This window comes from Eucyclogobius newberryi, unplaced genomic scaffold (genome assembly GCF_026437365.1).
Source record: "Eucyclogobius newberryi isolate DKJ021-1_F unplaced genomic scaffold, fEucNew1.0.hap1 SCAF_23, whole genome shotgun sequence".
In the NCBI taxonomy this organism is placed as follows: Eukaryota; Metazoa; Chordata; class Actinopteri; order Gobiiformes; family Gobiidae; genus Eucyclogobius; species Eucyclogobius newberryi.
In genome coordinates, this window is record NW_027315868.1 from 1,422,010 (window position 1) to 1,437,027 (window position 15,018).

General features: G+C 48.6%; 1 protein-coding gene across 1 annotated transcript in view; it reads left to right on the forward strand.

The window, feature by feature from the left end:
* The first annotated feature begins 2,655 nt into the window (after positions 1-2,655).
* LOC140372428 (transforming acidic coiled-coil-containing protein 3-like) overlaps positions 2,656-15,018 on the forward strand; it is a 35,052-nt gene continuing 22,689 nt past the window's right edge. Inside the window, exons 1-5 of the mRNA XM_072459523.1 lie at positions 2,656-5,478; positions 9,325-9,376; positions 13,510-13,657; positions 13,773-13,834; positions 13,910-14,029. Coding sequence (XP_072315624.1) covers positions 3,332-5,478; positions 9,325-9,376; positions 13,510-13,657; positions 13,773-13,834; positions 13,910-14,029 — 2,529 coding nt within the window. The 5' untranslated portion in view covers positions 2,656-3,331. The remainder of the gene's footprint in view (positions 5,479-9,324; positions 9,377-13,509; positions 13,658-13,772; positions 13,835-13,909; positions 14,030-15,018) is intronic.

Consider the following 15,018-nt stretch of genomic DNA (forward strand, 5'->3'; position numbering starts at 1 on the left):
TTATAGGCCACTCTGAAGGCCAAATAGTCAGAATTCAGGGAAACGTTTGCGGCTCCGTCGCACAGAGACCGTAAAAGTTATCCTTAAAATTTGGATAATTTTAGATGCACCACTTGTCTAGAGGACGTACACCGATTTTGAGGTTCGTGGGCAAAACGCACTAGGAGGAGTTCGTTAAAGTGTGAAACATAAAAATGTGGATATTTGAGAGATTTTGCGGTTTTCCCATAGGGATAACATGGGAGGTTTCTGTCATCGCTACGACTACGCCGTAAAAAATAAGGCATTTGTCTGATAAGCTTTTGTGATCGGGACGCCAAAATAGAATTTTGGGTAAAGTTTAGATCATTTTGGTAAAACTAATTTTTGACCTTCAATGTTAATTTCAAGGTCACTCTGTAGGGGGCGCTATCGCGCCCATTTCAATTTTGTCATCATAAACTGGTCCAAACTAGAAAGTTTAACAACTGATTCAAATTTGGTCCTAATCGGACTCGTTTTGATCAAATGGGAGCAATTTTTAGATCTGCAATATTCCAAAATAAGTTGTCCAACTTTGCGGCTGCGCCGCACACAGACCGTAAAAGGTATCTCAAAAAATTGGATAACTTTAGATGCCCCACTTGTCCAGAGGACGTACGCCGATTTTGAAGTCGGTGGGCAAAACGCCCTAGGAGGAGTTTGTCAAAGTTTGACGTGAACAAAATGGCTAACACAGCGTGTTTTCATTTTCAAAGGAAGATGGCGGCCATAGGGTAAGTCTGGGGGCGTGGCCACAATATTTTTTTTTTTTGTCCTCACAAGAGGAATGCGTGTCCCGAATTTCGTAGCTTTACGCCAAAGTTGACCTCGGGGCGTCTCCCATAGGCGCAATGTATTTTGACTTTTGTCGGTGGCGCTGTCGCGCCATTTTTTAACGAAAAAAAAAATGGCCCAGAAAAAATAAAATTTTTCGCCGATTCTGAATTTTGGGCAAAGTTTGGTGAGTTTTTGAGCATGTTCAGGGGGTCAAATTAGAGCTCAAAGCGCTGAAAAATATTTCTGTCATAGCAGGAGTAAGTATGCATGATCCATGCCTTCGGCATGGGCTAGTTCACTGTACTTGCCAGGGGCGACGGGGCACCAAACATGCGGGCGACGGGGCACCAAACATGCGTCAGACAGTTGCAACGCTGCCTTCGGCAGCGTTGCGGGAGCAATAGGCCCTCCGCCCTGCTGGGGCTCGGGCCTAATAATAATATGTCACGTGTGTAAATATCAATCCACTAAATCTTTGTCTTATGTCTTCTCAGATGTGGAGTTTGAGGAGCAGCTTATCGTCTCGGCTGCGTCCCAGGATCAGAGCCATGTTTTGAAGATGGGCCTGGACCTGGACCTGGACCTGGACCTGGACCTGCTCCGGCCGCCAGAGTCTGGCCCTCTGCAAGTCCACATGGAAAAATGCAACAGCCAATCATCACATCCAAAAATTGCCATGACCAGAGCCTCATCTCGAGCTCCTGAAGCTCCTGAAGCTCCTGAAGCTCCTGAAGCTCATGAAGCTCCTGAAGCTCATGAAGCTCGTGAAGCTTCTGAAGCATCTGAAGCTACCGAAGCTTCTGAAGCTACTGAAGCTTCTGAAGCTTCTGAAGCTCCTGAAGCTCCTGAAGCTCTTGAAGCTCCTGAAGCTCCTGAAGCTCATGAAGCTCCTGAAGCTCATGAAGCTCGTGAAGCTTCTGAAGCATCTGAAGCTACCGAAGCTTCTGAAGCTACTGAAGCTTCTGAAGCTTCTGAAGCTCCTGAAGCTCCTGAAGCTCTTGAAGCTCCTGAAGCTCCTGAAGCTCTTGAAGCTCCTGAAGCTTATGACGCTCATGAAGCTCTTGAAGCTCTTGAAGCTTATGACGCTCATGAAGCTCTTGAAGCTCCTAAAGAGTCTGCACCGAACAGAACCATGACCCAATCTCCTGAAGTTCCTGAGGATCCTGAAGATCCTGAAGCACATGAAGCTCCTGAAGCTCCTGAAGCTCATGAAGCTTCAACTCGAGCTCCTGAACATGAGTCTGCACAGTCCAGGGCCTCAACTCGAGCTCCTGAAGCTCCTGAACATGAGTCTGCACAGTCCAGGGCCTCAACTCGAGCTCCTGAAGCTCCTGAACACGAGTCTGCACAGTCCAGGGCCTCAACTCGAGCTCCTAAAGCTCCTGAACACGAGTCTGCACAGTCCAGGGCTTCAACTCGAGCTCCTGAACACGAGTCTGCACAGTCCAGGGCCTCAACTCGAGCTCCTGAAGCTCCTGAACACGAGTCTGCACAGTCCAGGGCCTCAACTCGAGCTACTGAACACGAGTCTGCACAGTCCAGGGCCTCAACTCGAGCTCCTGAAGCTTCTGAACACGAGTCTGCACAGTCCAGGGCTTCAACTCGAGCTCCTGAACACGAGTCTGCACAGTCCAGGGCCTCAACTCGAGCTCCTGAAGCTCCTGAACACGAGTCTGCACAGTCCAGGGCCTCAACTCGAGCTCCTGAAGCTCCTGAACACGAGTCTGCACAGTCCAGGGCCTCAACTCGAGCTCCTGAAGCTCCTGAACACGAGTCTGCACAGTCCAGGGCCTCAACTCGAGCTCCTGAAGCTCCTGAACACGAGTCTGCACAGTCCAGGGCCTCAACTCGAGCTCCTGAAGCTCCTGAACACGAGTCTGCACAGACCAGGGCCTCAACTCGAGCTCCTGAAGCTCCTGAACACGAGTCTGCACAGTCCAGGGCCTCAACTCGAGCTCCTAAAGCTCCTGAGCACGAGTCTGCACAGTCCAGGGCTTCAACTCGAGCTCCTGAACACGAGTCTGCACAGTCCAGGGCCTCAACTCGAGCTCCTGAAGCTCCTGAACACGAGTCTGCACAGTCCAGGGCTTCAACTCGAGCTCCTGAACACGAGTCTGCACAGTCCAGGGCCTCAACTCGAGCTCCTGAAGCTCCTGAACACGAGTCTGCACAGTCCAGGGCCTCAACTCGAGCTCCTGAAGCTCCTGAACACGAGTCTGCACAGTCCAGGGCCTCAACTCGAGCTCCTGAAGCTCCTGAACACGAGTCTGCACAGTCCAGGGCCTCAACTCGAGCTCCTGAAGCTCCTGAACACGAGTCTGCACAGTCCAGGGCCTCAACTCGAGCTCCTGAAGCTCCTGAGCACAAGACCAAAACTGAGTCTACGGAAACGCCTTCTCAAATAGAAGATTCTGCTGCAAAAAATAAAAAACTTTCACAAGATTTGAATTTTGAGAAAAAGTTGGAGAAATCGCTGCTAAACGATGGATTCAACTCAACCTCGACTCAAAAGTCCAAACCTGCTCCTCTCAAAATGCAAAGTCCACCTCGAGAATGTGCACTGGGCGATGAGGAAACGGAAATAGAAGTTCCAAAAGCGTCTTATCAGATCGATCTGGAGAATTTGGATGAAAACTTTGACCCGTTTGCGAGCAGAGGTTCTAAAATTCCAAACTCGCCTCCTCCGTTTCCCGTGAGCGTTCCAGAACTTCACACTGGAATAAAGTCTGAGAAAGAAGACGTAGAGGCGACGAACACGGAAACAAAAGATATCCATTTGGAGGATAAAGCAGGTTTCAAATCTCCTAGAAAAAAACAAGTTCAAAAGCTGAATTTGGAAGAAAACATTGAAGAAAGATCTCCGACAAAGCCTTCAGAAGTTGCTCAAGATGTGTCAAACTTTGATGACGTTCCAATCCCTAAAACTGGATCTTATAAATTTGACCCAGAACATTTTGACGAAAGTTTTAACCCTTTTATGAGCGGAGGATCTAAAATTCCCAATTCACCCACAACAACTTCTGCAACTTCAGCAAAACCAAAACTAGAAGCAAATACTGAGTCAGAGATCGATTTTGTGAATGAGGAGAAGAAACCTGTAACGATGGATGTTGATTTGGACGGAACACCGGAGACAAAACCCGCTCCGAGAAACCTGGGACGTAAAAAGACGAGAAGTAAAGTTCGAAAGCAAAAAGAGGAGGACGTCCTGGACAAAAAAGTTGAATCTCTGCTTCCTCAAACTGCACAAGAAACGACCAATTTCGATGACATTCCAATTCCTAAAACCGGCGCTTACAAATTTGACCCTGAGAATTTCGATGAAAGTTTTAACCCGTTTGCGAGCGGTGGATCTCAAATACCAAACTCCCCAACAACGATTTCTTCACCGAAAATAGAGCCGAACGCTGAATTAGGAAATGATTTTGAAAAAGAGGAAACGAAACCCGTCGAAGGGAAAGCTGCGAAAAAGCTCGGAGCCAGAAAAACTCCGAAAACACCAAAAGAACATTGTGACTCTCCAAGTTTCGAAGCGTCTGAAGAAACGTCAACTTTGCAAAGCGCTTCTTCTCCAGCTCCTTTGAATTTTGATGACGTTCCTCTTCCCAAAACCGAAACGTACAAGTTTGACCCGGAGAATTTCGGCAGGGAGGAGAAGAAACCTGTAACGAGAGATCTTCATTTGGACGAAACGCCGGAGACAACACCCTCTCCGAGAAGTTTGGACGAAAATGTTGACTCTCTGCTTCCTCAAACTGCGCAAGAAACAACGGATTTTGATGACATTCCGATTCCTAAAACCGGCGCTTACAAATTCGACCCTGATAATTTCGACGAAAGTTTTAACCCGTTCGCGAGCGGAGGATCTAAAACGCCAAACTCTCCTCCTCCAAGTGGAACGATCCCAAACTTTGAGGATGAAAGTTTGAAAGCCAAAGCGGTCGTGTTAGAATTTGGATTGGACGAAGAAACCGTGACCAAACCTCCTCCCAAAAGATTAGGAGCGAGAAAAACGATCTCCAAAGTGAAACGTCCGAAACCGAAGAGCGCAGAGGAGGAATCCGACTCTAGACCGGCAGAAATCGCCCGAGAATCTTCAGCTTTACCTCCGCCTCCTTTGAACATCGACGACATTCCCATTCCCAAAAAAGGATCGTATAATTTTGACCCTGAAAAGTTTGACGAAGGTTTTGACCCGTTCAAAAGTGGAGGTTCCAAAATACCAAATTCACCGACGAGCAAAACTATCCCGGAAACAGACGGACAAGAAGAAGAGCTGAAGGTCAAAGCGGTCACGCTCAACGTCGGTTTGGACGAGGAAACCGTGACCAAACCGCCGCCGAAAAAACCTGGAGCCAGAAAAACGATTAACAAAGGGAAAGGTTTAAAAGCGAAAAGTGCCGAGGAGAAACTGGAGGCACGATCAGAAGCTAAGGAAACTCGCCAAGAGACTCCGCCTCCTCTGGCTCCGCCTCCTCTGTCTCCGCCTCCGTCCACTGATGATGTTCCCAGTCCTAAAACGTTCAATCCCAAATCCTCGTACTGTATCGATCCTTTAGATGAGCTCGTGGATCCGTTTAAAGCCTCTAAAAGTCTAAGAAATGAAGAGGAGGAGAACAAACCTGGAGCAGAGGAAGAAGAGAAAAGACGAAGAGAAACGAGACAAGACAAGAACGACAGGTGAGAACACTGTAAAGAGTTTGTATGTCTGCACAAGCATGCCTGGTCCTGGTCCTGGTCCTGGTCCTGGTCCTGGTCCTGGTCCTGGTCCTGGTCCTGGTCCTGGTTCTGGTCCTGGTCCTGGTCCTGGTCCTGGTCCTGGTCCTGGTCCTGGTTCTGGTCCTGGTCCTGGTCCTGGTCCTGGTCCTGGTCCTGGTCCTGGTTCTGGTCCTGGTCCTGGTCCTGGTCCTGGTCCTGGTCCTGGTCCTGGTCCTGGTCCTGGTTTGGTCCGTCTCTGGTCCTGGTTTGGTCCGTCTCTGGTCCTTGTTTTGTCCGTCTCTGGTCCTGGTTTGGTCCGTCTCTGGTCCTTGTTTTGTCCGTCTCTGGTCCTGGTTTGGTCCGTCTCTGGTCCTGGTTTGGTCCGTCTCTGGTCCTTGTTTTGTCCGTCTCTGGTCCTGGTTTGGTCCGTCTCTGGTCCTTGTTTTGTCCGTCTCTGGTCCTGGTTTGGTCCGTCTCTGGTCCTGGTTTGGTCCGTCTCTGGTCCTTGTTTTGTCCGTCTCTGGTCCTGGTTTGGTCCGTCTCTGGTCCTTGTTTTGTCCGTCTCTGGTCCTGGTTTGGTCCGTCTCTGGTCCTGGTCCTGGTTTGGTCCGTCTCTGGTCCTGGTCCTGGTTTGGTCCGTCTCTGGTCCTGGTTTGGTCCGTCTCTGGTCCTGGTTTGGTCCGTCTCTGGTCCTGGTTTTGGTTTGGTCCGTCTCTGGTCCTGGTTTTGGTTTGGTCCATCTCTGGTCCTGGTTTGGACCTCAGGGATGTGGACCACAGACCACCAGGACTCGACTGAAGACCCTGGACGGGACTTGGACTTGAGCCTAAAGAAAGCTCAAACTGAAGGAGTTTTTAACAGAACGAGGCCAGAGAGCGAAACACTAAATAAAAAGTACACAAAAGAGAACAAAACATCCAAAGAAACAGAATCACGGCTCACTCAGTCCAGAGTGTGTCCTTCAGGAGCACGTTCCAGATGTTTCCATCTCTTGTGTCCATGGCAGAGAGATGGTGGTTCATCTGAGTCACAGGCTCAGATCATGTGGCCGTGGGTTTCCTTCTGGTGCCACACTTTCTCCAACACTTTCCTGTGACATTGTCCTGAAGATCTGGCCCCGAAGACACAAACTCAGGTTCATGACTCTTTAAGGTTCATCTTAAACTCAGGTTCTTGTCTCTTTAAGGTTCATCTTAAACTCAGGTTCTTGTCTCTTTAAGGTTCATCTTAAACTCAGGTTCTTGTCTCTTTAAGGTTCATCTTAAACTCAGGTTCTTGTCTCTTTAAGGTTCATCTTAAACTCAGGTTCTTGTCTCTTTAAGGTTCATCTTAAACTCAGGTTCTTGTCTCTTTAAGGTTCATCTTAAACTCAGGTTCATGTCTCTTTAAGGTTCATCTTAAACTCAGGTTCATGTCTCTTTAAGGTTCATCTTAAACTCAGGTTCTTGTCTCTTTAAGGTTCATCTTAAACTCAGGTTCTTGTCTCTTTAAGGTTCATCTTAAACTCAGGTTCTTGTCTCTTTAAGGTTCATCTTAAACTCAGGTTCATGACTCTAAGGTTCATCTTAAACTCAGGTTCATGTCTCTTTAAGGTTCATCTTAAACTCAGGTTCTTGTCTCTTTAAGGTTCATCTTAAACTCAGGTTCTTGTCTCTTTAAGGTTCATCTTAAACTCAGGTTCATGTCTCTTTAAGGTTCATCTTAAACTCAGGTTCTTGTCTCTTTAAGGTTCATCTTAAACTCAGGTTCTTGTCTCTTTAAGGTTCATCTTAAACTCAGGTTCATGTCTCTTTAAGGTTCATCTTAAACTCAGGTTCTTGTCTCTTTAAGGTTCATCTTAAACTCAGGTTCATGTCTCTTTAAGGTTCATCTTAAACTCAGGTTCATGTCTCTTTAAGGTTCATCTTAAACTCAGGTTCATGTCTCTTTAAGGTTCATCTTAAACTCAGGTTCATGTCTCTTTAAGGTTCATCTTAAACTCAGGTTCATGTCTCTTTAAGGTTCATCTTAAACTCAGGTTCATGTCTCTTTAAGGTTCATCTTAAACTCAGGTTCATGTCTCTTTAAGGTTCATCTTAAACTCAGGTTCATGTCTCTTTAAGGTTCATCTTAAACTCAGGTTCATGTCTCTTTAAGGTTCATCTTAAACTCAGGTTCATGACTCTAAGGTTCATCTTAAACTCAGGTTCATGTCTCTTTAAGGTTCATCTTAAACTCAGGTTCATGTCTCTTTAAGGTTCATCTTAAACTCAGGTTCATGTCTCTTTAAGGTTCATCTTAAACTCAGGTTCATGTCTCTTTAAGGTTCATCTTAAACTCAGGTTCATGTCTCTTTAAGGTTCATCTTAAACTCAGGTTCATGTCTCTTTAAGGTTCATCTTAAACTCAGGTTCATGTCTCTTTAAGGTTCATCTTAAACTCAGGTTCATGTCTCTTTAAGGTTCATCTTAAACTCAGGTTCATGTCTCTTTAAGGTTCATCTTAAACTCAGGTTCTTGTCTCTTTAAGGTTCATCTCAAAGGTTCCTCTTGCTCTTCGGGTTGTGCTCGTCTCTTTCACACATGGTTCTGATCTCAGGCAGTGGAAAATAGCCTTGGCTCAGATTGACGTTAAATTACAGCCTGAGTGGAACTTCCTGTTGGAATATTATGGGATGGATCAGAAGCTTTCGTCTGATTGGTGGGAGTCGTGTTTCTGAAGCTCTTTCTCAAACTGTTTCGGTTCATTTGGGTGCTCTCCTTTTGACTTCGCCCAAACCACAATGCTACTCTGTGATTGGTCCATTCGCAGCAGGGATTCTTCTGTGTGATAGAATGTAGTGTGTGCAGGTTATTCTTGTTTTCAAATTCACATTTTTTTAGTTCTTACGATCAGAACGTTTGTGACCGAAATAATCCACCTGAACCAACAAGAGACACAGGACCAGGACTGGACCGGGACAGGACCAGGACTGGACCGGGACAGGACCAGGACCAGGATTGGACCAGGACTGGACCAGGACTGGACAGGACCAGGATTGGACCGGGATTGGACCAGGACTGGACCGGGACTGGACAGGATTGGACCAGGACTGGACCGGGACAGGACCAGGACAGGACCAGGACTGGACAGGACCAGGATTGGACCAGGACTGGACCGGGACTGGACCGGGACAGGACCAGGATTGGACCAGGACTGGACCGGGACTGGACCGAGACTGGACCGAGACTGGACCAGGACAGGACCAGGACTGGACAGGACCAGGACAGGACCAGGACTGGACCAGGACAGGGCCAGGACTGGACAGGACCAGGACAGGACCAGGACTGGACCGGGACAGGACCAGGACAGGACCAGGACTGGACAGGACCAGGACAGGACCGGGACAGGACCGGGACAGGACCGGGACAGGGCCAGGACTGGACAGGACCAGGACAGGACCAGGACTGGACCGGGACAGGACCAGGACAGGACCAGGACTGGACAGGACCAGGACAGGACCAGGACAGGACCGGGACAGGACCAGGACAGGACCAGGACTGGACAGGACAGGACCAGGACAGGACCGGGACAGGACCGGGACAGGACCGGGACAGGGCCAGGACTGGACAGGACCAGGACAGGACCAGGACTGGACCGGGACAGGACCAGGACAGGACCAGGACAGGACCGGGACAGGGCCAGGACTGGACAGGACCAGGACAGGACCAGGACAGGACCAGGACTGGACAGGACCGGGACAGGACCGGGACAGGACCGGGACAGGACCGGGACAGGGCCAGGACTCTGTGATGTTTTCTGTTGTTTTCTTGTGTCTCTGATGTTTTTTGGTATTTTCTGGTGTTTCAGGAGTTGGTGTAAAGTTCTGACAAACACAGAAGAAACACACGACCAAACAAAGGTATTTCATTAGAGTCTCAATAAAACATTTTGAAGAACGATGTAATGCTCCAGAAAATAAACAACAAATATAGCCGCAAGCAGCAATGACCGGCCCTTGCCACGCTGCCGCCACCACGCCGCCGCCGCCGCCCGACAACACAAGAGGAGGGGGCGCTAACGCGCCTCAATTTTCCTTTTCCTATCGCGTCTTCTCCCCGTTGTTTATAAAGGGAAAGGTTTACATATAAAGTCACAAAGTCCATGAAAAACCCCCCAAACAATGTCAGTCTAATCGGGCTGACACCCTCGGAAGAGTTTGTAAAAGTATAAAGTGTAAACACATTTCAGAGATTTGGCGATTCTCCCATTGGAATAACTTGGGAAGTTTCTGTCATCGCTACGGCTACAACGTAACAAATATGACATGGGTCTGATTGACTCTTTTGATCGGGATGCAGGGGAGTGTTAGTGAGTGCAGGGGAGTGTTAGTGAGTGCAGGGGAGTGTTAGTGAGTGCAGGAGAGTGTTAGTGAGTGCAGGAGAGTGTTAGTGAGTGCAGGAGAGTGTTAGTGAGTGCAGGAGAGTGTTAGTGAGTGCAGGAGAGTGTTAGTGAGTGCAGGAGAGTGTTAGTGAGTTCAGGAGAGTGTTAGTGAGTGCAGGAGCGTGTTAGTGAGTGCAGGAGAGTGTTAGTGAGTGCAGGAGAGTGTTAGTGAGTGCAGGAGAGTGTTAGTGAGTGCAGGAGAGTGTTAGTGAGTGCAGGAGAGTGTTAGTGAGTTCAGGAGAGTGTTAGTGAGTGCAGGAGAGTGTTAGTGAGTGCAGGAGAGTGTTAGTGAGTTCAGGAGAGTGTTAGTGAGTGCAGGAGAGTGTTAGTGAGTGCAGGAGAGTGTTAGTGAGTGCAGGAGAGTGTTAGTGAGTGCAGGAGAGTGTTAGTGAGTGCAGGAGAGTGTTAGTGAGTGCAGGAGAGTGTTAGTGAGTGCAGGGGAGTGTTAGTGAGTGCAGGAGCGTGTTAGTGAGTGCAGGAGAGTGTTAGTGAGTGCAGGAGAGTGTTAGTGAGTGCAGGGGAGTGTTAGTGAGTGCAGGAGAGTGTTAGTGAGTGCAGGAGAGTGTTAGTGAGTGCAGGGGAGTGTTAGTGAGTGCAGGAGCGTGTTAGTGAGTGCAGGGGAGTGTTAGTGAGTGCAGGAGAGTGTTAGTGAGTGCAGGAGAGTGTTAGTGAGTGCAGGGGAGTGTTAGTGAGTGCAGGAGCGTGTTAGTGAGTGCAGGGGAGTGTTAGTGAGTGCAGGAGAGTGTTAGTGAGTGCAGGAGTGTGTTAGTGAGTGCAGGAGAGTGTTAGTGAGTGCAGGAGAGTGTTAGTGAGTGCAGGAGAGTGTTAGTGAGTGCAGGAGAGTGTTAGTGAGTGCAGGGGAGTGTTAGTGAGTGCAGGAGAGTGTTAGTGAGTGCAGGGGAGTGTTAGTGAGTGCAGGGGAGTGTTAGTGAGTGCAGGGGAGTGTTAGTGAGTGCAGGGGAGTGTTAGTGAGTGCAGGAGCGTGTTAGTGAGTGCAGGAGAGTGTTAGTGAGTGCAGGAGAGTGTTAGTGAGTGCAGGAGCGTGTTAGTGAGTGCAGGAGAGTGTTAGTGAGTGCAGGGGAGTGTTAGTGAGTGCAGGGGAGTGTTAGTGAGTGCAGGGGAGTGTTAGTGAGTGCAGGAGAGTGTTAGTGAGTGCAGGAGAGTGTTAGTGAGTGCAGGAGAGTGTTAGTGAGTGCAGGGGAGTGTTAGTGAGTGCAGGAGAGTGTTAGTGAGTGCAGGGGAGTGTTAGTGAGTGCAGGGGAGTGTTAGTGAGTGCAGGAGAGTGTTAGTGAGTGCAGGAGAGTGTTAGTGAGTGCAGGGGAGTGTTAGTGAGTGCAGGGGAGTGTTAGTGAGTGCAGGGGAGTGTTAGTGAGTGCAGGAGAGTGTTAGTGAGTGCAGGGGAGTGTTAGTGAGTGCAGGAGAGTGTTAGTGAGTGCAGGGGAGTGTTAGTGAGTGCAGGGGAGTGTTAGTGAGTGCAGGAGAGTGTTAGTGAGTGCAGGAGAGTGTTAGTGAGTGCAGGAGAGTGTTAGTGAGTGCAGGAGAGTGTTAGTGAGTGCAGGGGAGTGTTAGTGAGTGCAGGAGAGTGTTAGTGAGTGCAGGGGAGTGTTAGTGAGTGCAGGAGAGTGTTAGTGAGTGCAGGAGAGTGTTAGTGAGTGCAGGAGAGTGTTAGTGAGTGCAGGAGAGTGTTAGTGAGTGCAGGAGAGTGTTAGTGAGTGCAGGGGAGTGTTAGTGAGTGCAGGAGAGTGTTAGTGAGTGCAGGAGAGTGTTAGTGAGTGCAGGAGAGTGTTAGTGAGTGCAGGAGAGTGTTAGTGAGTGCAGGGGAGTGTTAGTGAGTGCAGGAGAGTGTTAGTGAGTGCAGGAGAGTGTTAGTGAGTGCAGGAGAGTGTTAGTGAGTGCAGGAGAGTGTTAGTGAGTGCAGGAGAGTGTTAGTGAGTGCAGGAGAGTGTTAGTGAGTGCAGGAGAGTGTTAGTGAGTGCAGGAGAGTGTTAGTGAGTGCAGGGGAGTGTTAGTGAGTGCAGGAGAGTGTTAGTGAGTGCAGGAGAGTGTTAGTGAGTGCAGGAGAGTGTTAGTGAGTGCAGGAGAGTGTTAGTGAGTGCAGGAGTGTGTTAGTGAGTGCAGGGGAGTGTTAGTGAGTGCAGGAGAGTGTTAGTGAGTGCAGGAGAGTGTTAGTGAGTGCAGGAGAGTGTTAGTGAGTGCAGGAGAGTGTTAGTGAGTGCAGGGGAGTGTTAGTGAGTGCAGGGGAGTGTTAGTGAGTGCAGGAGAGTGTTAGTGAGTGCAGGAGAGTGTTAGTGAGTGCAGGAGAGTGTTAGTGAGTGCAGGAGAGTGTTAGTGAGTGCAGGAGAGTGTTAGTGAGTGCAGGAGAGTGTTAGTGAGTGCAGGAGAGTGTTAGTGAGTGCAGGAGAGTGTTAGTGAGTGCAGGAGAGTGTTAGTGAGTGCAGGAGAGTGTTAGTGAGTGCAGGAGAGTGTTAGTGAGTGCAGGAGAGTGTTAGTGAGTGCAGGAGAGTGTTAGTGAGTGCAGGAGAGTGTTAGTGAGTGCAGGAGAGTGTTAGTGAGTGCAGGAGAGTGTTAGTGAGTGTTTGGAAGCGGGCGCACTCTCATTACAGAACTAATGCGCCTCTCGCCAGCTGGTGGCGCTCGGGCCTAATAATAATAAATGAATAAATATTAATAATAAGTCAAATACTGTTCTTGATTTACAATATTGTCTAAAATATCAGCTGCAGCAAATACAGTGTATTTCTTTATCTGAGATCAAATCATTTATGTGTAAAATCGTATTCGGGACAAATGGGTCGAATGGTCAGAGCTGGTTTCAATGTCCAGCTTCATTTTGTCGACATATTTCATACAAACACATTAAAGGAGTTGGGATTTCTTTTTGAGTAAACTTGAAAATTCCAATTTTGCTTTATTGTTTGGTGTTAAAACCAATAAATCCGGTTTGGGATCAGATTGAAATAATCCTTGAGTTGGATCGGTCAGGGTCTCGTCCGGTCCGGGATCGGTCAGGGTCTCGTCCGGTCTGGGATCGGTCAGAGTCTCGTCCGGTCCGGGATCGGTCAGGGTCTCGTCCGGTCTGGGATCGGTCAGAGTCTCGTCCGGTCCGGGATCGGTCAGAGTCTCGTCCGGTCTGGGATCGGTCAGAGTCTCGTCCGGTCCAGGCGCCTCATTTATAAAGCTTGTTACGCACAAAACGAAGGCCAAAATGTGCGTACGCATTTTTCAAGGCAAAGAGTGTGATCTATGAAGAAAAAAAACGTTGTGAAAATGTGCGACTTCCAAACAAACTCTTGAGTTTGAGTTATGAATGTGTTCAATATATTTGCACAGCCATGTACGGTTTAGGGCTCAGGGCGGAACTCATGAGGAATTGCAGCAGCAATTTGGAAGAGAGAAGCACACCAGGTGTGCCAGGTGTGCCGCCGCGCAGGTGCCGCCGCGCAGGTGCCGACGCGCAGGCGTGCCGCCGCGCAGGTGCCGCCGCGCAGGTGCCGCCGCGCAGGAGTCCCGCCGGGCGCGCAGGTTTTTGCAAATGGCTGTGAAATGTTTACTTTCCGGACGCTCTCTTTCTAAATGAGGATGGTTGGTGCTGCGTCTTCTGTGTCTCTTCAGGACGAGGTGAACGTTGGGACTCCAGAGATCACACAGAGAGAACATCATGCCACAGACGAGGAGAAACTGGCCTCTACAGCGGTCAGGAGCCACATGGAGGAGGAGCAGGAGGAGGAGCTGAGGACCAGCAGGGACCAGCCCACTGAAGGTCAGATCTGAAGTCCAGACAGTTTCTCCTGATCAGGACCAGGCTAAAATAGTTAGCTTAGCTGACCCTAATTAACAGGAAGTGACCAGTGATGACCTTTTGTTTTTCTCTGAAGGTTCTGATGAAAAGTCCTCAGCTAAGGATGAGAGCGCCCCCTGCTGGAGCCAAAAGCACATGGTGAGTGTGAGAATATTTAACTCCTGGACAAACTAAAAACACGTCAGGATCATGTTTGTGCTTTTACTTTGAAAGGACGAGCTCCTGATGAAACCAGAGCTGAGCCTGGTCCAAAGTCCTGGTTCAGATCCTCAGACTGGACTTTCTCTGAGTGAGATGGACGAGGAGTCGGTGCTGACGCTCCTCAGAGAAGAGGTACTTCTACTTCAAACTATGAGGAATAACATGTCACAGACATGACACTGACATGACACTGACATGACACTGACATCACACAGACATGACACAGACATGACACAGACATGACACTGACATGACACTGACATGACACTGACATCACACAGACATGACACAGACATGACACAGACATGACACAGACATGACACAGACATGACACTGACATGACACTGACATGACACTGACATGATACAGACATGACACAGACATGACACTGACATGACACTGACATGACACTGACATCACACAGACATGACACAGACATGACACAGACATGACACAGACATGACACAGACATGACACTGACATGACACTGACATGACACAGACATGACACAGACATGACACTGACATGACACAGACATGATACAGACATGACACTGACATGACACTGACATGACACAGACATGACACTGACATGACACAGACATGACACTGACATGACACAGACATGATACAGACATGATACAGACATGACACTGACATGACACTGACATGACACAGACATGACACAGACATGACACTGACATGACACAGACATGATACAGACATGACACTGACATGACACTGACATGACACAGACATGACACAGACATGATACTGACATGACACTGACATGACACTGACATGACACTGACATTACACAGACATGACACAGACATGACACAGACATGACACTGACATGACACTGACATGACACAGACATGACACAGACATGACACTGACATGACACTGACATGACACTGACATGACACAGACATGACACAGACATGTCACAGACATGACACAGACATGACACAGACATGATACAGACATGACACTGACATGACACAGACATGATACAGACATGATACTGACATGACACTGACATGACACTGACATGACACAGACATGACACAGACATGTCACTGACATGACACTGACATGACACAGACATGACACTGACAT